The 26,091-nt window shown below is 34.5% G+C and overlaps 3 protein-coding genes across 3 annotated transcripts; all 3 read left to right on the top strand.

Annotated features, from left to right (window-relative positions):
* The first annotated feature begins 5,475 nt into the window (after positions 1 to 5,475).
* On the top strand, positions 5,476 to 8,218 carry LOC114736213 (transcription factor bHLH13-like). Its single transcript, XM_028923993.1, has 2 exons — positions 5,476 to 5,875; positions 5,950 to 8,218. The coding sequence occupies exon 2, from the start codon at positions 5,950 to 5,952 to the stop codon at positions 7,804 to 7,806; it is 1,857 nt and encodes a 618-aa protein (XP_028779826.1). The 5' UTR covers positions 5,476 to 5,875; the 3' UTR covers positions 7,807 to 8,218.
* A 9,782-nt stretch (positions 8,219 to 18,000) lies between these two features.
* On the top strand, positions 18,001 to 20,431 carry LOC114736234 (uncharacterized). The gene is made up of 3 exons (XM_028924025.1): positions 18,001 to 18,417; positions 19,945 to 20,075; positions 20,239 to 20,431. The coding sequence occupies exons 1-3, from the start codon at positions 18,001 to 18,003 to the stop codon at positions 20,429 to 20,431; spliced, it is 741 nt and encodes a 246-aa protein (XP_028779858.1).
* A 40-nt stretch (positions 20,432 to 20,471) lies between these two features.
* On the top strand, positions 20,472 to 25,804 carry LOC114736214 (lysine-specific demethylase JMJ25-like). Its single transcript, XM_028923994.1, has 10 exons — positions 20,472 to 20,589; positions 20,664 to 20,727; positions 21,158 to 21,926; positions 22,009 to 22,338; positions 23,263 to 24,057; positions 24,136 to 24,208; positions 24,305 to 24,390; positions 25,001 to 25,120; positions 25,318 to 25,388; positions 25,486 to 25,804. Exons 1-10 carry the CDS (start codon positions 20,472 to 20,474, stop codon positions 25,487 to 25,489), a joined length of 2,430 nt encoding a protein of 809 aa, XP_028779827.1. The 3' UTR covers positions 25,490 to 25,804.
* The last annotated feature ends 287 nt before the right edge of the window (positions 25,805 to 26,091 follow it).

Below are 26,091 nucleotides of genomic sequence, written 5' to 3' on the forward strand. Positions count from 1 at the left end.
AATCACTTCATCTAAATTCTAATGTAATTTATGTTATCCAATTATTTTCTGAATTGTTGTAAAAATGTCGTGCTTTTTAGTTTCTGAACATTTGCAGATAGATTTGCACAATTCACTCTCTAAATTTCATCAGCGGTCTAACTTTTAGTATTAAAAATTCTGATTTATTTTTAACTAAAAGGATCTTCGTGTCACACACAAGACATTATGATAAATCATTCTATTTAGGGCCTATAAATAATTCAATTTTATTACAAAAGCTATATTTCACGTTGATTTATTGGAGTATTGCTTATTAGTATTAAAAAAAATACTTTTATTCTTCAATCATCCAAATAAAAGTAGTTCTGTTAAGGTAAAAAAAAATTTAATCCACAAATCGAACTCAAGATTTTGGGTTTATTTGGTATAAGGAAAATGGAAGAAAAGGAAAGAGAAGAAAAAATTTAATAAGTTTGTTTTAAAAAATTGAAAAGGTGTGATTATAAAATTTTGATAAAAAGAAAATGTCAAACAAAAGAGTAATTAAAATTAATCAAAAAATTTCAGCTCCACTTCTTCAATTTTTTAAAACAAGCTCTTTAAAAAATTTTCTCTCCTCATTTTCCCTCATAGCACACGTACCCTTCATTTCTAGGATATTCAACGTTGTTATCGTATTTAAGTATTTAAAAAAAACACACACACACACATGTTTCATCAAAAGACAGCCTACAAATTTCTAAAAATGCAAGTTTAAAAGCTAATCCTAACTCATGATTATTCTCTTGAGCAAAAAAGCTTTAAACTACAAAATGAAACAAGTCTCCTTCAATTATATTTCTATCTGTCTTATGATGCACTCCAACTACAACTAGGGCCACTTTTATTAGTACAAGGATCTCTGCTTTATCCATTAAATCTCTAATTAACTAATAAGTAATCACAACGCTTTGTAAGTTAAACCTCAAACAAACCAAACCGGCCTGCTTGGTTTCCCAGGAATACTTTCTCTCCACCTTTCAACATAATCATGATTTCATTAATTAATGATTAAGGAACTGTGATTGTGTTTTCTTTTTGCTAACAAAGGTGTGATCATGTTAACATTAATCAAACAAGTTGCTAGCCAATTAACCCCACCCTGTCATGTCACCCCTTTTACTTTCCATATTATCGTCCTTGCACCTTCAACTTGAGCCACAACTAATAATAACAATAAAGAAAACTAACTGAAAAAAAAAAAAAAACTGCATGGTAGTTCAGGAATGCTTAATATAAAACCCCTTTTGATTTTTATTTTGATATTAAATATAAGATTATAATTTACCTTATCTCTCATATTTATTTTTTTTAAGATAGTCCTTCTAATAATAGTAGTTATAACTAATAAATTTAATTATCAAAGATATTTTAGAAAAAACAACACATATTTATTACAAATAACTAAATTCATTTATTTTCTTAATATACTGAAATTAGCTAATTAGTTTTTATATTTAGAAGCGGAGGTAGTATAATGAAACAAGGCTCCCAATGAAGACATTATTTTGACAAAATTAAACGATATTGTTTATATATATTGCTCCAAATTTTCTTGAATATTAATATTTGGGGTTCCCACGATAATAATTGTCTCTTGCGCGTGGCTATACGATTGTATTTTAGTACTACTAGTACTGGTTGGTTACTATTAACAGTAGTTAATAAATTAACCTTTCGTTATGATAAGTAAAATTAAGGATAATATTAATCGTTTGACATTTTTAAATGGGTTCATTCTGGTCGTTAATGATCAGTGATCAATTCATCGTACAACGAGTTAAAATTTTTATTGCTTAATTAATAGCAATAATGTTCAGAGAATTATTCATTAAGAGAAATAAAAGTATACAGCTTACATTTTGAGTTTTACGAATAATGTCGACTATTTTGTTAACTTTATTTTCCCCAATATACTTGGCAGTTAAAATTAAAGTTTGTGCAATTTATTTTATCATTACTTGATTCAATAGTTGGCAAAAACAAAAACTATTATTGACTCAATAAGTTTAGGTTGAATGATACAGAGCTTTCAAATATTTTCCTGGACCACCGAAATTGATTTAAAAAAAAAAAACATAACCCTCGTGGACTTTTAAATTCATGCCTATAATCTTCTGCCATCAATTATTCCATCATTTTCTTAACGAAGTTTTGTATGTTATCTAATTAATACTTTCTTAAACTTTTTTTTTCCCCAAATCATCCTCTCGAATCTTTTGTCATGTGTAGATAAGTATCTACACTTCAAGTTACAGGTAAATAAGTCTCTTATTATGTTAAATTATTTTGTAAGATAATAGATAAATTAACAACTTACAAGAATGTTACCTGAATATATATATAATAATTTGAAGTCTTAAAAAAATTGTAAATTCTTTTAAATGATTAAAAATTAGAAAAAGGTTATTTATACACAAATTAATTTTAGGAACGCATGCATAATTTAAGGGGATAATTAATTCACAGCTCCTTATAATTTTAACTAATTTTGAATCAGGTCCTTATAGTCTTTTTTCTTTTTATCAGGTCCTTATACTTTCACCTGTTTTTAATTAGATTCTTGTATTTATTTTTCTTCTTATCAAGTCTTTATAAGTTCACCTTATTTTTAATTAAGTCCCTGAATTTTTTATTCTTTATTTTATAAATTCTAATAATACTATTATATAAACATAAAATAGTATATATTATTTAATATTAGTTTATAAAAAATAATATTCTAAATATATTGAATTATTATAATGATTTTAATTTTTTCAGAAAAAAATTAATTGTTCTAAAAAATTTTCTTGAATTAATTAATTCTATTACTTTTTTATTACATAATTATTAATTTAATTTAATTATTACTATTTTATATTCAGCATTAATCTATTTAATTAAACTTATATTTAATTAATAAATAAAAATTAAAACTACATGGACCTGATTAAAAATTTAGTGAAATTATAAGGACTTAATTAAAAATAAATAAATACAAGGACCTAATTAAAAAAAGGTAAAAGTATAAGGACCTAATAAAAAGAAAAAAAACTATAGGGACCTGATTCAAAATTCGTTGAAACTATAAGGACTGGTAGATTAATTAACCCTAATTTAAGCATGAGTTAGATAGTTCACAAGACGAAAGGGAAAGTATTTTTTTCCCCAATTAACGATTAATGTATATATTTATATATTCTGCAAATGTGTTTTTAATTTTCAATTTTTCGTCGGTGCCACCCATTTTTCACTAAAAGGGCGAGTATTTTTCTCAGTGAAATCTAAAAGCAGTGCTGATTTTTAATATTGCTCAATTAATGATTCACATGGTCTCAGAGTTGGGGAGAGTTGAACGGAAGTAAATTACTTTCCCTTAACTGGCCTGACATCCAATTTATAGGTTTATCCACAAAGGAGGGAGACAGCCAGACAGGTGAAAAATCCATATCACTCCCTGGTGTGATTTTTCCCATTTCTTCGCGTTTTGCTGCTAAAAACATGATATTTTTCGAAAGTTTTATTTTTGAGCAAATCCGTTCATTACTATATATTATTTCTCATAACTAATATAATTGCTAGACAATTAACTTATGACTATTAAAAAAATTAGTTAAAGTAGTTATTTGTACTCCATTCATTCCTTTTTATAAGTAATACCAGATTTCATCACGTAAATCAAAATATTAATTAAAATTGGTTAAAGATAATAAATGTATAGAAATTAGAAGTTTTTTTCCTCTCTAAAATGCCTTTATTTGTTGGGGGGGAGAGGGTATAAAAAAAAGAATAAGAAAATTATTATAATAAAGAGAATCATGGAAGAGAGAATGTGTGATGGAGAGATGATAGTTTGTGAAATGAGATAATAAATATAATGAGTATTAAAATAAGTAATAAGTGGGGGCAAAATAGGAAATTTACTATAAAAATTTAAGACAACTTGCAAATGTTGTCTATATTTAGGGACAAGAAGGAGACGGTAGTTATTGCTTATAAAAAAGAACGGAGAAAGCAATAAATATATGATGTTTTTCATAAAATATTTTTATTAATTATGGGCATTGGAGCTGCTCATTGATTGCAACTCATTAAATATGTATAATTACCTCAAGAATTACTTAAAAGCAAAATAAATAAATATTGAAGACAAAATAAAATAAATTATTATCTTTATAACCTATGCAGTAGTTATTTACTCCTCCGGTTCTTAATATAAGACCTATTTAACTAATTTGATTAGATTAAGAAAGTTAGGTAAATTAGTTAATAATAAGAAAAGTGGCACATTTTTCCTAAAACACTATAATTATCTTTTTTAATACCCCCTCTCCCTTTTTTACTTGATTATGGTTGAGAGAGTATCTATAAGGGTAATTTAGAGAAAATTGATAAATATGAGAAATTGGTCTTATATTTAGGATCAAAACCAACTCAAGAATTGAGTCCTATATTAAGGACCGGAGGAGTAGTATATAATTAATTACTTACTCGTGTTGGAATAAAGTTAGTTACAATGGGAATTCACCATAGAGGGATGCATGAAAATGGTAAGAGAAAGGAGATGAAAATAACAAAGAATGTTCATGTTCTTATTACAAAAATACTATCCTAGTCCTATTATTTATAAGAATTAGTTGATTGATTTGAGGAGATTAAAAAAAAGTTAAGTTAGTTATTTGTAATAAATATATATTGTTTTTTTCTAAAATATCCATACTAATCGAGTGTATTAGTTAGAACTATTATTGTTGTTAAAAAGACTATCTTGAAAAAAATACATAAATATGATAGATAAAATGAATTGAGATTTTATATTTAGAATCAAAATAAAAATTAAACAAAATCTTATATTAAAATATATATTTTGTTGGTAAGATAATTTATTTCACCTACCTGCAAGTCACATGCAGTACTTGGTGTACAAGTTATTGCGTGCAACTATTACACACGAGGATCATGAACCTATATAATAATAATATGTCACCCATTTATTGTCTTGCCAAATCTCACGCACATTGAAGTGCTAGTAAAGTAATTGTTTCATTAACCAAAAAAAAAAAAAAGAAATAGTAAAAAAATTCAACAACTCAAACCCAAAAATCTCCAGTCAAAGAAAAACAGACACAAGTAAATTTGGTCCCATTATTTATTTTTAAATTCTGGTACATAAGATTATAGGAGTCTTTGACACGGATTAATTAATTTTGTCCGGTTTCTTCTAAAAGATCTGGAAACGTTGAGTTTAGATGATAAAGAGGAAACCAGGAAACCACCCAAAAAAAAAAAAAACTGAAATCAACGTACTCGTTGCCGACTTGCCCTCTCAACATCCAACCTAGTAACTATGGTTAATTCTTAACCTCGTTTGACCTGACCATGGTTTAGTGTCTTGCAGTTACAAGTCAGATTAGGGAGCGCACTAGCCGCAGGTTCTCTTCGCGTTCTGTTCTCACTCATTGCGTTTCGTTTCATTTCATTTCCCTCACAGTCTTCTCTTCCTTCTTCCTTTTTCTCTTTGGACATCCAAAGGAAGGAGCGAAATTAATAATATATAAAAAGAAAAATCGTTTTCCTTTTCATTTTTGATTCCTGAAACACCTGCTGTTTTTCCTCCTTCGCGAAATGTCTCTTTTTTAAGTTTTTGGTTCCCTTGAGACTGTTGCTCTCACTGCTGTCTCTTTTCCTGTCATTGCCTCGCCTTGCTTCCTTGTTCTGAACTTGTCGGTGTGAATCCCAGTTCTGAACGCAGAGTTCAAATGTTGGAGATCTAATTGAGGCGTCGTCATAAGCTTCATGTGGGTTGTTCGATTTGAACTGACATGGAAACCGGGAAGATTTTCTCTGGCTGGCTGGGTTCTTACTCTGAGAGGTGAGAATCAATCAAGGGGTTGAGTATCTGGAGATTTTGTTTTCTAGGGGGTGATTTTATTTCTGATGGAACAGATGAAGATTGAGGTGGGATTAGGAGGTATGTTGTGGAGCGAAGACGAACGAGACATGGTCGCGGCGGTTCTGGGCGCTCGAGCTTTCGATTACCTGGTGAACCACTCGGTTTCGAATGATAATCTGTTAATGGCCGTCGTCACCGACGAGAATCTCCAGAAGAAGCTGTCGGATCTCGTGGAGCGTCCGAACGTATCGAATTTCACCTGGAACTACGCCATTTTCTGGCAAATTTCTCAGTCGAAATCCGGCGAATGGGTCTTAGGTTGGGGCGATGGGTGTTGCAGAGAACCGGATGAAGGAGAAGAAGACGGATTGAAAGGAATTCTGAGCCTTCGCATGGAGGATGAAGTTCAGCAAAGGATGAGGAAGAGAGTGTTACAGAAGCTTCACACAACCTTCGGTGGTTCCGAAGAAGACAGTTACGTATATGGATTAGACCGTGTGACTGATACTGAGTTGTTCTTTCTCGCTTCTATGTACTTCTCTTTCCCTCGTGGCCATGGAGGTCCAGGTAAGTGTCTCGCGTCCGGTAAACATTTATGGCTCACAGATGCACAGAAATCTGCAGTTGATTATTGCGTCAGATCATTCCTGGTTAAATCAGCCGGAATCCAGACCGTCGTTTTGATCCCCACTGATATGGGAGTGGTGGAACTGGGTTCTGCCAAGTTGGTGAAAGAGAACTTAGAATTGTTGCAGGCAATCAAATCGGAGTTTTCCGTTGAATCCGCCAAGTCGTCCATTGCACCACCTCTTCTTCCTCCTCCTCCGGCTCCCGTGACGGCGGAGAAAAGAGATGAACTCACCATCTTCCCGGTCTTAACAGTTTCTGACAAAGCCGAAGTAGTACCGAAGATTTTCGGGCAGGATTTGAACAAGACGAACCCAGTTCGAAGCACCCAATTTAGAGAGAAACTTGCTATTAGGAAAATGGAGGATAGGCCATGGTTAGGAGCATCAGGTCATCATCACTCCAATGGGGTTCATCTTCATCCTCGTAATGGTGTTCATCCTTCAACCTGGACAACGACATCTAACAATGGCGTAAGGCAAACCAGTCCTGTTGAAACTTTTCCTTCTAGATCGTCGACGAGCAATGCGCCCGTTCTGGACCTTGTTAATCAGCCGCAAAGGAAAGCACCAATAATGCAGATTGATTTCTCAGGAGCCACTTCCAGGTCTGCCGTGACTGCCGTGAGACCAAACGGCGGTGAATCAGAGCAATCTGATGCCGATGCTTCATTCAGGGAGGACCTGCCAGGCGGAGCCACCACCGACGAAAGGCGGCCGAGGAAGCGAGGAAGAAAGCCGGCAAACGGCAGGGAAGAACCTCTGAACCATGTGGAAGCTGAGAGGCAAAGGCGTGAGAAGCTGAACCAACGGTTCTATGCTTTAAGAGCTGTGGTGCCTAATATCTCCAAAATGGACAAAGCCTCTTTGCTCGGAGACGCCATTGCTTACATCAACGAGCTTCAGGCAAAACTCAAAGCAATGGAATCTGAGAAAGAGATCAGAATGGGAAGCTGTTCAAGTTCAAGGGATCCATCAATGGAGTCCAACAATCAGCAATCTCCTCCTCCTCAGGTGGAAATCCAAGCTTGTCAGGACGAGGTGGTTGTGAGAGCAATCTCCCCAGTGAATTCCCACCCAGTTTCGTCAGTGATCAAAGCTTTGAAAGAAGCACAAGTGAACGTCGTTGATTCAAAACTGGCCGCTGCAAATGAAGCTGTGTTTCATACCTTCGTGATCAAACCTCAAGGACCTGATCAGCAGCTGACAAAGGAGAAGCTGGTTGCTGCATTTTCCCGCCAATCCAATTCTTCATCGCCGCAGCCATTATCATTGACCGGTTAAGGGAGAGCCCAAAAAGTAAGAAAAAATCGCCATTAACGTAGGTCCCCGTATAGGCATGATGATACATAGAGAAGAAGAACAAGAACAAGAACAAGAAGAAGCAGTCTCCTGGAAAGCTTCCTCAGAAATTTTGTTACAGCGGGGGGGAAGTAAGTAGCAGTTAATTAATTAGAATGATCCCTCTCAAAATTTTAACCAAGCAGAGCAGCAAATTTAAGTCTGTCTATAGTTTTCATACACAGGGTTATTAAATATTGTAAGCAGTATTCCTGCAAGTTCTTTCTATTTTCTTCCTTCTTTCCCAGTTCAGCTCTACATGGTTAAAAGCTTCGTTTTCCCTTTTCAGTTCTAGATGCTTAAGTTCTTGTATTCATCCAAGATCTGTGCATAAAAGTATTGGTAAATTCTTCAACTGCTTGTGTCACCTTAGATAGAATTAGCTAGATCTGAAGTACACTTGAATCACTTCACAGAGATCTTTATTCTGGTCATCCTTGATATATATATATATATATATATATATATATTTATTTATTTATTTATATTTATATGTTGCCCTTTTACCGGTTCACCGCTGGTTTGGTTTCCTTGAAGGAGGGGACAAGAAATTAATTGTAAAAATCGTGTTTTTATTTATTAATGGTATACGCAGTTTCATGGATGGAGGTGCCATGTCATGTTTTGTCTTGTACCAGATTGCTCTCTTGCTTCCCTGAGCCTGTCTCTGCGATCACATATGAAAACCAGCACGTGCACTAACCCTAGTGATTGAAAAAACCAAGGAAAATTATTTTATCTATTTGCGTGTAAATTCAGATATGTCTTTTTTTTTTTAATATATATACTTTAACAATTTAAACTCGCTCCTTTCATAGAGGACAGACTCCACATTACGCGCATATCTACCCACTTTAATGGTCATCGTGGGTATATATAACTCATAAGGATGCCATTGTTCTTAGCGTAGCTTATGGTAACCTGCTCTAACCCGTTGAGGGGAATAAAAGTGGATTTTTTTAATTAGAAACGAGAGATATGGTAATTTTGAGATGAGCCAGGCTTTGCTTTTGTGAGCTTTTATAAGTACAACCTTGGTGTCTTCAAATTCTAGGAAAGGCTATCATCTGCTCAAAAGTGAGGTTTCCTGCAATGGAAGTGTCAGTCCTGTGGGCAGCCTTTTTAACCTCTCTTTCCTTCTCTGTCATTTATTTAGCTCACCGTTCAAATCAACAATTGACTACTGATGACAAAATATGTGCATGAAGAATTATTTGTAGCCATGATTAGTGCGGGACATGAGCCATCCATAATCTAGGAAAATGTGTCTCAGATTGTATTTTATATTTTCTATCGAGAGAAATATATTTTTAGCGAGATTTTTTATGGCCCGCCCACTCACAAACAACAAATTCAGGCAAAAAAAAAAAAAACTCATAAACAACAAACGTTTTTAGTTTTTTTTTTTCCATTTAAGATAAGGTGCCAATTAAGAAAGATTCTCTGGTAAAAAAAAAAAAAGATGGTAATAACTAATCGAACCAAGTAAAAATCCTAAACCTGAACCTAGCATTTTATGTAAATCAGCATATCGTAATGTCTAGAATTTCTACATGTTATCCTAATACTCCTCTGGTCCTTAATATAAGACCCATTTAACTAATTTGATTAGATTAAGAAAATTAGATAAATTAGTTAATTATAAGAAATGTGACACATTTTTTCTAAAACACCATAATCAACTTTCTTAATACCATCTTTCTTTTTTCTACTTGATTATGGTTGAGGGAGTATCCATAGGGGTAATTTAGAGAAAATTGATAAATATGATAAATGGGTCTTATATTTAGGACTAAAATCAACTCAACAATTGGATCTTATATTAAGGACCGGAGGAGTATAAAATAAAAAGATATAATATACTTCTAACATATAGTAGTATTTTTTTGATTGGTTTAGGATTGTTCCCAACATCTTAAGCAATCGGGAGAGAGACCTTTACTTTGATGATGCGCGTGAAAAGAGAATGGGGATTAAGGAAGGGGAAAAGCATAAATACTAAAACTCATCTCAAATTGTAGGCCGTTGCTTTAATTTGATGTCTGAGGCATCTCCTTCTTCTTCAGTAAAGAAGCTTATGCCATCAGAGCACCAGATAAAGCCAAAAAGTTGGCCTATCCTTCCTGTGTTACACATTAACAAGCAATAATTTATGGTTTTAATGCTCCAAACCTGTTAGGTTAGAGGCTTAATTAAGCAGTTGGTTTTAATATATTTTTTGTTGCTGTTGTTTGGATTAGTTTTTAAACCACTCGTGGCTTGAGGCTTTTGTATCAAAACACAAGTCATATTATAATAATCACATTTTATCATAATTTAAGTATACAAACCATAATCCGTGGAAACATCAGTTTTGTATATAAAGGGATGACATGAGCATAAAGTAAAGATAGCTTGGATGAGAATATTAAAATGAACGTGTGATCATGTAAAAAAAAAAAAAAATTGGTAACGAGCAAATTCATAGGAGAATTGGCATGGCATCTATTGAAGAGAAAATGATAAAAAATCATTTAAGACATTTAAGATATATTCAGAAAAGCTTATTGAATGTACCAGTGAGAATGGCAGATTAAACAATACATGTCCTTGGAAAAGAAGTAGATAACCATCTAAGATAATACTCAGTGAAACCATTGAATAAGATATTTTGGTTAACAATCAATTTAAAATTTTAATTATTAATAGAGTGTAACGACATCATCATATAATTCATATAGCCCGTCATATTTAGTGGGATAAGATTCGTGGTAATCATCGTATGCCTAGAAGTCAAATTTTTAATGATCTCGTGCGATTCATGTAGTTGACTCTATTTAGTTGGATCGCAATCACGCGTAAAAGTAGAATTATCATGAAAAATATGATTATATAAAAGGAAATCAAGAATTGATTCAAGAAACGAGTGAGACTTTTCATTTTTGCAACGAATAGTGAAAGGGGTGGTCCAAGAGGGGGGTGGGAAGGCGTGAGGTCGCGGTCATAGGCATAATGAAATGCAAAAACGTTCACGTGCTGGCACCTTTCATCCAATCAATCTTGTCATCCCAAACAATCATGTGGTGCATGTGTTCCCATTTATATCTCCTTATTTTCTTTTTCTTATTATTATTATTATTATTATTTAATATTTATAGATTATAAACGAATCTTATAATTAAAATAAAAAATAATATATATAATAAGAATAAACATTTGATGACAAAAGCCCATCTTGCATGCCCTTTGTTATTTGCCCTGGGAATCCCAACACCCACACGCTCCCGTCTTTTTCTCTTCCTCTCCTTCCATTTTCAGGTCTCTGCTTCTTTCTTTTCCGCATTTTCTCACCCTTATTATTTCCTTCAACTTCACATCCCAATCTTCTTTCTCTCTTCTATTATTGTTTTTTTTTTCTCGCCATGTTTTCTTTTCGAGATATATTCCATTCTCAAACCTTAGTACCTTTTTAATCATATTTATAAAACGCTTTTAACATGTTTTGTCATCAAAGTAAGAAAAAACTTAAATGTTGTTGGTTTTGTTTTAAAATCTAACAACTCTTCAATTTTATTCCTATTTAATATATACACTTTTTAAATAAAAATAATAAACCGCAGAATGCTAAATTAAGGGCAGAACTGTACATTCAGACAATATAATAATGTTACACGGCTGTTGTATATATGCGTGTGCCTTTTTTCCCCCCTCTCTTCTCCTTCCAAAGACTTGGGCAAAATTGGTATCATAATCAATTATTTCAACACTCGTCATAACTAAATTCTCGTCTTCTCGCCATCCAGCAAAAGCAATATATAATTGATAAAGATATAAGAAACACCCAATTATATATATAAGTAGGTGTGTGCATGTAGCAGAAATTGTTGAAAATAAAAATGAATGTGGCAGAAATTAAACCATTTTCCTATTCATGGTTGACTTGGATTTTATTTTATTTTATTTAAAAAAAAAAGTCTCAAAGAATCGTGGCTTACAGGCCACGAGATATATATGAAGCGAACATGTTTGACAACATTTGGTGTTGAATTTATAATACAAGAATAATGTTTTTTTTTTGGCTGAATAACACTGCACGCCTATGGAATTAATACTGGACGATATTCATAGTAATCGAGCTTTTTAGATTTGATAAAAAGTGTTCAGTTCTAACAATTTATCATAATTGATGTATTTTTAATTATTTTTTAAACTCCCGAATATAAATACATTCCCGGTTAGTGCTCATGTGTATAAATACTGTCCAAGTGGTACACATTTCGTAATCTTTCTTATTCCACGGCTGTCTTGCTTAATTGGACTTCCTTCGTCCCTTATTATAAGATCTATTTTTTTTGAATGGGTTTGTCCCTTTTTATAAGATTCTCTTTAAGTTTGTCTGAGTATTTAATATATTATTACTTATTTTACCCCTAATTTAATGCATTTAACACGTGCTCTTTCTTTATTTATCTCACTGTTACTTTCTCACATTTACTTATTTATATAGAGGGGTATATTTGGAAAAAAATTGTATTTGCTATGTATTAATTGTTTTTAACTAATTTTAACAGTTTCTTAAATCACATAATTTAATTAAAACGATCTTATAATAAGGGACAGAGGGAGTAGTTATGTAGCATAAATACCTCCACTAATCCAGATTTAAGCATTATTAGATCCAAAAGTTGGCCACGTCCCACCTCTTAACGATCAAGTCAAGCAAACACGTTGCACAATTATCTGCACAAACTTATCTACAATGAACTGTAATTACTCAAAAAACCGAAACACTTGGTCCCATCACACACACACACACACACATATGCCAATTCAATTTATATATTTAAAAAAAAAACTCTATCCGGTCCTTCCCATCAGAGTTGTTGATTAATTTAGAGAGATTAAAAAAGTCAAATAAGTCAATTAATTACAACAAATGCGACATATGATTTAATTTCTCTGAATTCGGTAAAAGACATGATGATGAGTTTACAAGGTAATTAAGAACTGGAGAAGAGAGAAAAATACAGAGTTAGCCAGCCTAAAATAAAAAGTAATATTGCTCACAATATAGTAGAGCACGTACAAGTTCAGTAGATCGCTGATGTCAAGTTGAATCGTATCACTGTTGAATTTGTACAAGCTAAAAGGTCCACCACGTCTGGATAAGATTACATTACACATCAACTAATAAGTGAGTAGATAATTTAATTTGAGAAAAAAAAATGATAAATGTAATATGCCGGGTAGATTGATGTCTTATATTTAAAATTAAATGATTTAACTTCTTAGCTAGTCCATATATTAAGAATCGAAATAACTCACAAAAAGTTGAGGAGAATGAGGGGAACGTGGGAATCATGTTGAATGTGAGGCAGCTAACCAAAATACACACAAGGCATAAGAACCAAAATTTTTAGGGGCCACGGATTAAAGAGGGAACACAAGCCATAGTACACTGAACATGGGAGAAAAAGGTCAAACACACTTGTGTGGGCTTTTTTTTTCTTGGCCATAATATCTTCATCCCACTTTTTTTATATACCCTTTCAAAAAAAAAAACTTTGTGTGATGTCTGCTCAATAGTAATCAATCATAAGATGAGTAATAATAATAATAATAAGGGAAAATTACACTCAAGTCCCATAGAACACAATTAATATCAAAAAGGTCCCTCGAAATCGCGAAATGATTCTGAAGTCCCCAGAGACCTGTGTGTAATTAATTCTAATTGTGAAATTACGTAGTTACCCTTGTTAATTTGAACCTATTTACAACCTCAACAGTGGCTGTTAACAACCCGAGAAGAGGTGGTTAACAACCTCAACAACGCCCTTGGTATTCCACACAGTGAGTTGTCATGAGCACTGTCGGGGTTGTCAATCACGTCTTCTCGGGTTGTTAACAGCATTGTTGAGATTGTAAATAAAATTAGAACCTATTTACAACATCAACAGTGGCTGTTAACAACCCGAGAAGAAGTGATTAACAACCTCAACAACGCCCCTGGCATTCCACAGAGTGAGTTGTCATAAGCACTGCCGAGGTTGTCAATCACGTCTTCTCGGGTTGTTAACAGCCACTGTTGAGATTGTAAACGAATTGTTGCAATAAAATTAACAGGGGTAAGTAGGTAATTTCACAATTAGAATTAATTACACACAGGTCCCTGGGGACTTCAGAATCATTTCGCGATTTCGTGGGACCTTTTTGATATTAATTATACTCTGTGGGACTTGAGTGTAATTTTCCCTAATAATAATCAAGTGTTTTTGGTGGGGTTTCATTTGGTGCTTATTTCTTTCACAATTCACAGGCTCTCTTATTTGAAGGGCTTTCCTTCTTGTGTCTTTTGCCCTTTGGAGGCTGTGAAGGATCACTGCCTCAGTAAGGGGTGTGGGGTCTTTTTTGTCGTTAATGCTAAAAACGACACCCTTGTCCCCACCATTTTGTCTCGTCGTCTATCTCCACTCAATTCTTTTCCCTCCTCTCTTTTTCACAACACAGACCGACGTTAATTGCTCTTTTATGAGCAATAAATTGATGTCAGCTTTATCTTTCAAGCCTCAATTGCTCCAAAAATATTTTACCATGCTCCTGATAGTAAAAGGACGAACATTCCAATATGCAGAATGAAACATAGATTCTTCTCCTAATCATTCACAATTATCCATCTTATCCTCTACCTCCTATTGAGAATTTAAACTTGCAACATCACACATTCACACTTAAAAAAAGGTTTCAGTTAAAAAAGCCTAATCTTTTTTAAGATATGGATAACAAAAAAAAATATAGAAGTTTACTAATACTATCGATCAGTTTAAAAAGCCTAATCTTTTTTAAAATATGGATAACAAAAAAAAGGAGTTTACTAATACTCTTCTGGTCCTTAATATAAGACATGATTAATTAATTTGAGTCAATTAAAGATGTTAAATTAGTTAATATGATATGTTTTTTCTTAAACACTCTAAGCATAGTAATTTTTAATTTTGTTTCCTTCCTCTCCTACCTGATTATTGTTGAGGGAATATCAAAAGAGTTAATTTGCAATAAATTGATAAATATGTGAAATAAATCTTATATACAGGATCAACATTAACTTTTTAATTAAATTCTACGTTAACGACAAGAGGAGCAGACCTTAATGACCGGTCAATATAATTTAATTAATTTCAATTTTGTGGGATATTTCATAATATTTTGGTCCTTGAAGATTTCTTCCCTGTCCTTTAATTTCATGATATTCCCAGACCTGTTTTTCCTGTATTGTGAGCCGGGTCAGGGTCAGCAAGGAATTATCGAATAGAAGCAATTATATTATAAAATATAAGATACTCCTCCGGTCCTAATTATAAGACCCAATTGACTTATTTGAGGAGATTAAGGAAGTAAGTTAAGTTGGTTATTTATAATAAATAAGTGTTGTCATTCCTAAAATATCATTGCTAATTAAGTATATTGGCTAAAACTATCATTATTAGAAGGATTATCTTGGAAAAAATGCATAAATATAAGAGACAAAATGGATTGGGTCTTATAATTAGGACCAAATAAAAATTCAAACTGGGTCTTATAATAAGGACCGGAGGAGTAAAATGTTCCAAATACAAGTGTACTAAGAGAATTCCTTGAAGATAAACCCTTGGAAAATAAAGAAATGTCATATGAAACTGGCTAATTAAGAAACATGATACAAAAATATTAGATATGAACAAACATCATAAGCAAAAGGAAGGAATTTCCCAACAAGTATGAAGTGATGAAGAAGAAAGAGATATGAGTGAATTGATGATGAGCAATAGAAGGGATTGAAATGGTGGGATAAAAAGAGGGCCAATTCTTGAAGACGACACCTATGGTTTTGAATCCGATAGGTGTTGGTTTTGAAACCAACAATGTGTTGATTTCAAAGCATGTGTTTCTCATTTTCTCTTTTCTAAATCACAAAATGATGCTCTAAGCATATGCTCTCCTCCCTCTCCCACCAAATAGTCCGTGATTGGATATTTCACCTAACCCCTCTGATTTTAAAAACAAATCTGATATATACGAACAACATGTTTCACTACTTCCACAACACCGCATGTTTTTCCACTCTTATAATCTGTCATATGTTTTCAGAAATATCACGCGCTTTTCAAAGTCCATGCGCTTAGAAAATATTACTCATACATGCATCTCAATCATATTATGTATTAATTTATATATATATATATATATGTCTGTTTGTGTGAGAGCTACTTTTAGGTGAGTTTGCATTAAAAGTACTTAGGCCCTCCTATACATTGTATGTGGTTTGAAAGTGAGCATTATGGCTTGAAGTGTGTAAATTAATGAATCTTGCATTTTTTTTATACACATTTTAAATTCACATGCGCACAAAGATATTTGTCAAACTTAAGTCTGAAATCTGATCCAAACATAACAAGTATCACTGCCGTTGAGATTAGAGTTGGGAAAATGGGTCAAGCTCATTTAGGCCCAAAAATTGTGATGACTGAGCTTAAATGGGAAACGGGTTTAAAGGGCTAACCCTATAGGATCGAGGGTCTAAACGGGCAGGCCTGTTTAGGTCATTTATTTTTGTTTGTTTTTTTAAAAAATTTTTGGTGTAATTTTAATATTATTAATTTTTTAATATTGTTAATGATATTTTGAATATTTAATTATTATTATCATTTAAAATTAAATTTTACAAAATGATTTGATTTATTTGGTTTTAGACAATAATTTGTCCAATTAAATTTTAAAAAATGAGTTAATTTGGACTTTAATAATGATTTGATTTATATTATATGTGTTGATATTTTTAAACTAAATAATTTGATAAGAGAGTATTTTTATGGTTATATTACTTATGATTCTATAATTTGAATTAGAAATTTATGAGTTTTAACAATAATACTTCTCAAACTAAAGTAAAATAATAACTAGATTGTAAGAAAGAAAATGCAGCTACAGTAATTGTTTTATGATCTGGTTGCTGTTAAATTAGAGATGCCACGACCACGTCATAACAAGACATCATAAAACCTATATAGATTAAATTTTCTTAGAAAGGAGAATATACAAATGTAATTTTTTAGCACGCGAAAGGAAAATGCTTACAGAATGAAAGAATTTATTGCCCGTGTCATTTAGACTAAAATTAAAAATGGGTCGAGCCCATGTGTTTAGGCAGTAAAATAATTGTTGTCATGGATTTGGGCTGGGCTTCAATTAGATTTGATGGCCTTAAATCATCAATGCATTTCTTCTTCTTTTTTTTTTGAGTAAGAAGCTGCATACTATTCACAAATCAAAAGGACAACTAATTTGACCAAAAAAAAAAAGGACAACTAATAGGAGTTGGTCAAGTGGTAAGTGGCTTGATACTGCTTAAGTGAGATCTCGAGTTTGAGTCTCAATGTATGCAGAAATCCCTGTTGTGAGACTCACAAAACTCCGGTGAACTGGTTAGGCAACCAAAAAAAAAAAATCAAAAGGAGAAAAATTCCCCCTCCTCCTTCTTTTTTATTTATTTTTATTTAAAGGCAAGAACAATTTTATTCAAAATAAAATAAAACAGTAGTATTTAAAAAAAACAATACATATAAAATTAAGTGCCATTACAGAACTTGAAAAATGTAATGGGGTTTAATGTTTTGTACTGGTTTCATAATTTGATAAGAAGCTCACGACGCTATCATGCTATGTATCGTTTTACTTAAAATCTGATTAGTGATTAATTTTTATAAAATTTCAAAGCTCACATATTTAAATAATTTTTTTATTAACTTCTACTTTTCAGAATTTCATATTAATACCAAAATTAAAGGAAAATTATATGCAATCCATTCAAGATATACAATAGAACTTATGGCAAATTTTATTGTATGACTTAATTTTTAAATTATTTTGAAAAAAACACATTTATGCACAATAAAATTTTATAATAAGTTAAAAACTTATTTTCTATATTGAATATAAACTAACATAAATGTAAAAGCATAATAAATAGCGCTCTCTTTTAGCCCGAGAATCCCACCTTTTGGCGCTATTTGTCCGTCGCACTTGTTTCTTTTGGCGCTAATATAGTAACACTGCCCATGACAGTTTCATGCATTAGGTCCGACGATTTATGTCTTTCGTCAATCGCTGTTTTCTCACGTCCCCATGGAGTCGTCGGCCGTTCGGCGGTGCAAGCGATGCGCAGGTTCTTGGCGGTGCTCCGAGGTGGCGTCGCGGGGAAAGTCGTACTGCAAGAAGCACCTGGCGCAGAGGGAGAGTTACGACCTGAAACATAGAACCAAGGAAAAAGGAGGAGAGGAGGTGGAGATATACCATGATTCCAGCTCCAGGAAAAGGAAGAATGCTGTAGTCTGCAGGGAATCGGAGGTGGAAGTGTCAGATTCCGAGTTGAAACGAAAATCGGTCCGAGTTCGAGAGTTGAAGCTCTCGGCTAGTTCGAAGCATAACAAAATGAGTGATGGTAGAAGAGTAAATAACACCATGAAGGCAGCGTTGAAGGTAAATTCCGATGAAGAGCGGGGGCGGAATTATTCCTCGCTGGAGAAACATTCCATGGTTACGGTAGGTCTTAAAGAAATGCTGCTAATTTCGGTTCCGGTACGGGATTGAAAATATGAGCTATTTTGTTCGCATTTTTACGGGTTATATTCTATAGCAGCATAATGCTCCTACAAAATAGGAGAGGGGATTTTCTGACGCAAAATTCCTTTTTGAAAGAGTGCTTTTAGACCTTTAGGTGTAGTAAGATGCGACCACATGCTTCGCCAACAAAGCATGTGATCATTGCTTATTCCGTCTTGAAAGCACGAACTCTTTAGTTGTATTGAAAAACTTTTTAGAGCGGAGGTTTGTTCAAATTTGAAGAGGTATATTCACCCTAAGGTGAGAGACTCTGGTCATCGAAGAGATCACAGGCCGGACTGAAGCCTCTTTATAAGACTGAAGTGATCAACTTGTCAATAAAGTTCAGTCTATCATTTTCAAATCCTGATCATGCATAAATCCCTACACGGCCCAAGGCTCTTGAATAAGATGATCTGGCTTTTTTCTGCCCACACGGTCATTATATTTGAGATCTTTTCTTTGGCGGGTATACTTCCCAAATCACCTAAATATCTTGCTTTGCTGTCTGGACGATGTTCGAAGGCAAGGATTGAAATCGGGTTTAATCCCTAGTTTACATCTATACCAATGGTTCGCAAGAGTCCAATCTATGAAGACACATACTTGTTAAAAATCGTGTTAGTTGCAGACCCGCGTCCCAACGTAGAATCAATAAAGCTATTCAAGATCAGAAGACCCCGTTCAAATTTAGACAGAGTTCAGAATCTATAGGAAGTATGAACTTCTTGTATCCTGTCTCTCAGTTGGGAGGATTATGAGGAATTTTCTTTATTCAGGGGCATGAGGGGCAACATAGTTCCTCTAGTGATTAGGAGGTACTGTTGAAGACCTAGGATCGAGGGAGGCTTGGGTCTCGGAAATATGGTGTTGCTTTGTCAATGAAACAAGTGAGGTGCTTTTCCTTGAAAGGTGAATGCAACATGGAATAATGTAGTATAGTATGAAATCTGGTTAAATCTGAATGGTTGGATGCCAATTTGGGAATTAATGCTTATGTCTCAGAATATGGTGTTGCCTTGTCAACTAGATGTTCAAGGTATATTCCCGTTAGATGTGAATGCATCATAGCATGGAGTATGCTTGGTTGTGATGCCAACCTAGGAATGAATGCAACTGAGTTATTGATTCTCCTAACTAGATATCTTTCTAACTAACTACTAACTAATTCATTGACTAACTGAAACCAATTGCCGTTACAATAATTCCCGTGTCAAATTGTAAATCTTCATGAGGGATGAAGAGGTGCTATTGAGAGTTGTCCAGTTGATATTTGGTTGGATGAAGACCTATTTGAATAAGCGTTCCTTGTTGCCTGGTAAAATTTTATCATTGCTTTACATGCTCAAGTAGGATGATAAATATCATTTTATGGCAAACATTGATGAGTTATACATATGCTGGGAGTCATTAATTGCAATAGTGACGAATTTAATTTTGACTTTCTCCGTAATGTTGGCTTCTCAGGATTTGCACAGGAAAACAAAGGAGGGTGGAAGTTTGATGTGTCATCAGTGCCTGCGGAGTGACAAGAATGGTGTAGTCATCTGCTTAATGTGTGGCAGAAAACGCTACTGTTTTGATTGCCTCAAGAAGTGGTAGCATTTATTCGTATTAATCTTAATTTTTACATTTCTTGTTCATACTGATGAGTATTATGTAACTGTAATGAAGGAGTTGACTGGTTTTTTGCATTAATGTACATTAAAAGCTTTAAGCCTTCTAATGTAGCTAGGTGCTCATTGCAATGAGATTAAATAGGTACCCAGGAAAAACAAAAGAGGAAGTTGAGAATAGATGTCCATATTGTTGTGGCAATTGCAATTGCAAAGCTTGCCTGCGAGAGGTTCCTGTACCAAGGGTAGATGATTTCCTTTCTTATCGTGGCTTCTTTCCATATGATTTAATCAAAATTGTGAGGTTGAAAATGTATCATCTATATGCTCTCTCTTAATGTTGTCTAACTTCGCTTCTTCCTTGGACAGCATCCAGAAATGGATGACAGTGCCAAAATTGAACGACTACTTTATTTGCTATACAATGCTCTGCCCGTTCTTAGGCATATTTATAAGGAGCAGAGCTCTGAGCTAGACACTGAAGCAAAAATGAGAGGTAACTTATTTGGGGATACAGACATATATAAATATAATTTTTTATTGATTTTTTGTTCTTGTTTCTGGTGTTAGGTTATCAACTGCAAGAAATTAACATAACAAGGACTAAGTTAGATGGAAGTGAGCGTATGTACTGGTATGTTCATTGCTGCTTTTTTTTTTTTTTTTGGGGGGGGGGGGAGTAATGACGCTTTGAGGAAAGAATTTTGTTATTGCTTTGAACTTGTACCTGTATCTTTTTCTTCACCTTTGGTTTTATCTGGGTTCTTGTGCAATGGAATGCTTTACTTGCCTCACCCATTCAGCTGATTTGTGGATACTGATGCAGTGTTTTTTTTCCATTAAGCAACTACATTTGCATAAGAAAAGGTGTTGATGTAATACAATCCATGTAAAAACTTGATACACGATCAATGAAGCTGTGAACAATTTCAAAGAGAAAAAAAAGTATTATAAGCTTTTGGGTCCATTCAAAACTTTGGTGAATTCCATATATTACATTTTTGAATTGCAATATCAAATTTAATGTTCTTGTGCCTTGGTTGTGGATCTATGATGAATGGCAGCGACAATTGCAACACATCGATTGTTGGATTTTACAGAAGCTGTCCCAACCTCGGTTGCTCTTACGACCTATGTCTTGCCTGCTGTCAAGAGCTTAGAAATGGTTGCCAACCTGGAGGCGTAGAAGCTGAAACATTGCGTGAACAGTTTGCAGAGAAAGATGGAAACCAAGATTCGATAAGTAGCAAGACTCGTACGGAAGGATATGGTTGGGAAAGCCAACTCTTACCTAATGTGTTTGATGTCCAAACTGATGGAACTTCTCCATCTCCTGAATGGCGAGCTAATAGTGATGGTAACATTCCATGTCCTCCAAAACAGCATGGAGGTTGTGGCACTGCGTTGCTAGAACTGAGACGCACTTTCAAAGCTGATTGGGTGGTGAAGCTGTTAAAGAATGCAGAGGACCTCACAAGAGCCTACAGACACATGGACGTTGATGTTTCTGCGAAATGCTCTTTATGCTGGCCAAATTTGGTTGAAGGGAAATCCAATTATGAGGTCAGGCAGGCAGCATCAAGGGATGATGCTCAAGATAATTTCTTATACAGCCCGAATGCCCTTGACACGTCTGATGACGAAGTTGAGCATTTCCAGAGGCACTGGTTAAGGGGAGAACCTGTGATTGTGAGAAATGTTCTGGACAGGACATCTGGCCTTAGTTGGGAACCAATGGTTATGTGGAGGGCTTTCAGAGAAACAGGTTCTAGAATGAAGTATAAAGAGGAAACACGAAGTGTAAAGGCCATCGATTGCTTTGATTGGTGTGAGGTATGCCAACGGATGAAAATCAATCTGAATAATCTTATTATATATTGACAATTTGATTTATCAACATCTCACTGTTACGCAGGTGGAAATCAATATTCACCAATTTTTTGTAGGCTACCTAGAGGGTCGAATGCATAAGGATAGATGGCCAGAAATTCTGAAATTGAAAGATTGGCCTTCATCAACCTGGTTTGAAGAGCGTTTGCCCAGGCATGGTGCTGAGTTTCTCAGAGCTCTGCCCTACAGGGACTACACTGACCCAAAATCAGGCCTCTTGAATCTTGCCAGTAAACTTCCTGATGGCTCACTAAAACCAGATTTGGGACCCAAAACGTATATTGCTTATGGGTTTCTTGACGAGCTTGGTAGAGGTGATTCGGTGACAAAACTCCACTGTGATGTGTCTGATGCGGTAATCTCTGCACATCTTAATTTCTAGAGGGAAGCCAAGGTGTCTATGTTGTATAGTTTCTTTTCCTTTCCTTTATGCTTTTTACGTATTTAAAGATTCAAGAGTGGATGTATTGTTGTGTTGCTTGTCTATTAAGTCTGCACGTGTCAGTTGTCCTCTGCCAATCATTGATAACTCTATTTGCTGGTATTTTGACTGAGCACCTCGGTTGGAAATTGTCGGTCTCTTATGTGCTTGTTGCCAACATAATCAGGGTTTCATTTGGATTCCTCAAATATTAATTGCATAGGTTTTATAAGTTTTATGGATTAGCTTTTACATGAGCCTGAGATTAATTTCTGAATTATGTTGTCATCGGATGACGGAAATGTCAATGAAATTAAAGAAATTCCTTTGGGTGAAGAAAAATTTATAGGGTTGAGCATCTTCTAAACTTTACGCTGGGGCAAATAATAATTGAATGAAAGTTGGAAGCTGAATTTACTGGTTGTAGTGTTTTAATGGTAAATTAATTGATGGAGCCTAAATTCTTTATTTAGAAGGATAACTGGGTTATTGATTGGTGGTATTGACATATGTTGGATTTCAAGGTTTGTTTTTTAGCCATGCAACCATGGGGGCCTTGAAGGCCTTATTCTAATACTTGTACTAAAATGGATGAAACATAGCACCCACACACTCATTCTCTGTCTGTGCGACCGCGTGCGCGCCTCAAAGCGTCCACTACTTCTACCTTCATCTACTAGTTGACCAATTTGAAGACTGTTTAGTTATCGTAACTTCCCGAATCTTCCGCGTCATAGAAACATAACATCTATTAAAGAGCCCGTCTGTATTCAGAGTTCTTATCTCATTCAGCTAGCTGCGGTCATCTGTATACAATTGTAGCTGATATCGCATTATAATTTTGTGATGGAGGTTTAGGTTAATATACTGACCCACACAACCAAGGTAAATATAGGTGCTTGGCAACAAGAAAGCATAAAAGAATTGCGGGAGAAATATGCAAAAGAAGACATGCAGGAACTATCCTGTGAAGCACGCAGTGATATTGATGAAGAACCCAAAGCAAATGATGGGAAGCCTGAAGATGGAGTTAACAGTTTTTCTTCTGGTCGCCAAGTAGATGAACATATTTCATCAGCATCGGAAGGCTCAACTGTGAAGCCAGAAATTTCATCAGCAGTGAAAGAGTCAACTATGAAGTTAGAAAGTTCATCGGCATCGGAAGACTTTACTGTGAAGATAAACATTTCATCAGCATCAGATGGCTCAACCGCGAAGTTAGAAACAACAGACACAGAACAATGTGTTGAGAGCAGAAACTGCTCCGCCTCCTGCAGAAATGTTGCCGAAAGAAGTTTCTCTGGAGAAGATGATGTTAATATAATATCTGCTGAAGTTTCAGATCATACCAAGACTTTCGGACGGAAACATGAACATACTCAATCTGCGTGTAATTTAACCTCTAATTGTAAGAGCAATGTTAATGACAGAACGAAGACTGATTTTCTTGGCATTTTGTCTGATGATCCAGAGTCCCAAAAATCAAAACAAGGTCTGGTGAAAGATTCTGTAGAAACTAATCATAAAGCTGCAGTCGTCTATGGTGGTGCTGTTTGGGATATCTTCCGTCGTCAAGATGTACCAAAAGTAATGGAGTATTTGAGGAAGCATAAAAAGGAATTCCGTCATATCAGCAATCATTCTTTAAGTTCTGTGAGTAGTATTGCCTCTCTGTATTCACTTTATTAACCATATATGAAGAGCTAAATCCTTTTATGATGCTGGTTTCAGGTTATACATCCCATTCATGATCAGACATTTTTCTTTAATGAGAAGCATAAGAAACAATTGAAACAAGAGTTTGGTATGATGGCCATTTGATTTGCCCGGTTGAAAAATCAGAAAATTGGAAAGCATTACCGCATCATAGTTATTGTCCCATGCTCTGTGCTCAATGTAGGTGTTGAACCCTGGACTTTCGAGCAACATCTTGGTGAGGCCGTTTTCATTCCCGCTGGATGTCCCCACCAAGTGAGAAATAGACAAGTAATTGATCTTCTAGTGACAAGCCGTATATTTGGATTTCGTGCTAGTATAATACACACTCTTACACATTTGAGGGTAAAAATTGATTTCTCGGTCTACCTGCTTTGGGACCCTCTGATCGTTGGTCTCAACACCATAAGCAAGCATATAATGTCACTAAGAGAAGCTAAGATGCATGTCAGAGGGTGGGAAGTTAAATAACTTTCGGTGATTTCTTTTATTTAATTAATTATAAAAATACAATAGTTACTGTAGTTTAATGAAGTATTGGAAAAAATAATCAAGAGAAAATTGGTATTCACTAACGTGGAGCGACAAAGTATTTTGATTTTTTTTATTTCTTCATGAATCAGATTAGAAAGCCGGAAAAAAGAGAGATTCCTATCCTTTTTGTGATCAAATACCTCAACACAAAATCTAGGGGAAAACTAACAGCAGGAATATCTTCGTGGGCAAAATGAATAATTTGCTTCTGTTGAAGTGAATTGCAAACAAGAGCAACTTCTACTAAAATAAATGATAGCATTATTTTTTTTTCATCCGTTGTGCATTTGAATGTTATTTTCTCATAATTACACTGCTTTTAACATCATTCTTTTTCATCAACCAGTCTTGTATAAAAGTGGCACTTGATTTTGTTTCCCCGGAAAATGTTGAAGAATGTTTACGACTAACTGAGGAGTTTCGTTTGCTCCCAAAGAAACACACAGCCAAGGAGGATAAATTGGAGGTCTGCTTGTTTATTCGCTGTCTCATCTCTTAGCTTTGCTTTTAAGTGGTCTGGTTTTGCATGTTCTCATATTGCCGCTTTTTCACCGAAAATGCTTGTATTATTATAGCTCTTGCGCTGTGAAAAGAAGTCACCTACTAAAATATCTTGCGCCTTTGAAATTGCATTGCATCCTACCCATTTTTCTTCGTTTCCAGGTTAAAAAGATGACACTTTATGCTGTAAGTTCGGCTGTTAGAGAAATCAAAAGACTGATGAAGTCTGCCGAGTAAGATTGGTTCTATGTCCTCAACATCAGCTGTACTTCTAATATCTCGTGTGTTTACGGATGGCTGTTTATATGAATTTTACTCTCCTATTAACAGTTGAGTTCGTGGTCTGGTGATGGATATACAAGACTACCAAGTTATCCACTGCTAAGATAAGGTGAATAAGTGATCTAGAATCTTCCACAGTATTGCCACATGCAAGGATTTGTTTCATGTATAGAAGTATTCTATCAACAGAATTGTTATGCAATGTCAATCAAATCATCAGAGCATGTTCTTACTTGCTGAAGTCCCTTATCAACACGTGGAGTATTTGCAGGTGGCAAATAGATAGGAACTGACCACAATAAGCAGTTAAACACATGCATGGCCCAAAAGAATTGTGAATGATGAGTGAATTTGTAAATAAATAGATGAACTTTACCCGGATTGTGTAGTTAAAGATGGACACGAAAATGGGATCTACTCTTCACTATCTTATTCTGTGCTTTGGATAAACTGCACTTCAGGACATTCTAGCCCTTGATGAATATGGCACAATGATGTCCTTGCAATTTTTCTCTTTGTTAAAATATTAATCTTGAAACTTGCTTGGCAGTGAATAGCACGTATTGAATGATATGGAAGTTTATAAGGCTAGGTACAGCTGGAATTTCTTATTGTGCAATTGTAGTTTGTTGTTATTTTAATAATTCGATTTGA

The sequence above is a fragment of the Neltuma alba genome, unplaced genomic scaffold (genome assembly GCF_004799145.2).
Source record: "Neltuma alba isolate B1F8T4 unplaced genomic scaffold, ASM479914v2 tig00013319_pilon, whole genome shotgun sequence".
In the NCBI taxonomy this organism is placed as follows: Eukaryota; Viridiplantae; Streptophyta; class Magnoliopsida; order Fabales; family Fabaceae; genus Neltuma; species Neltuma alba.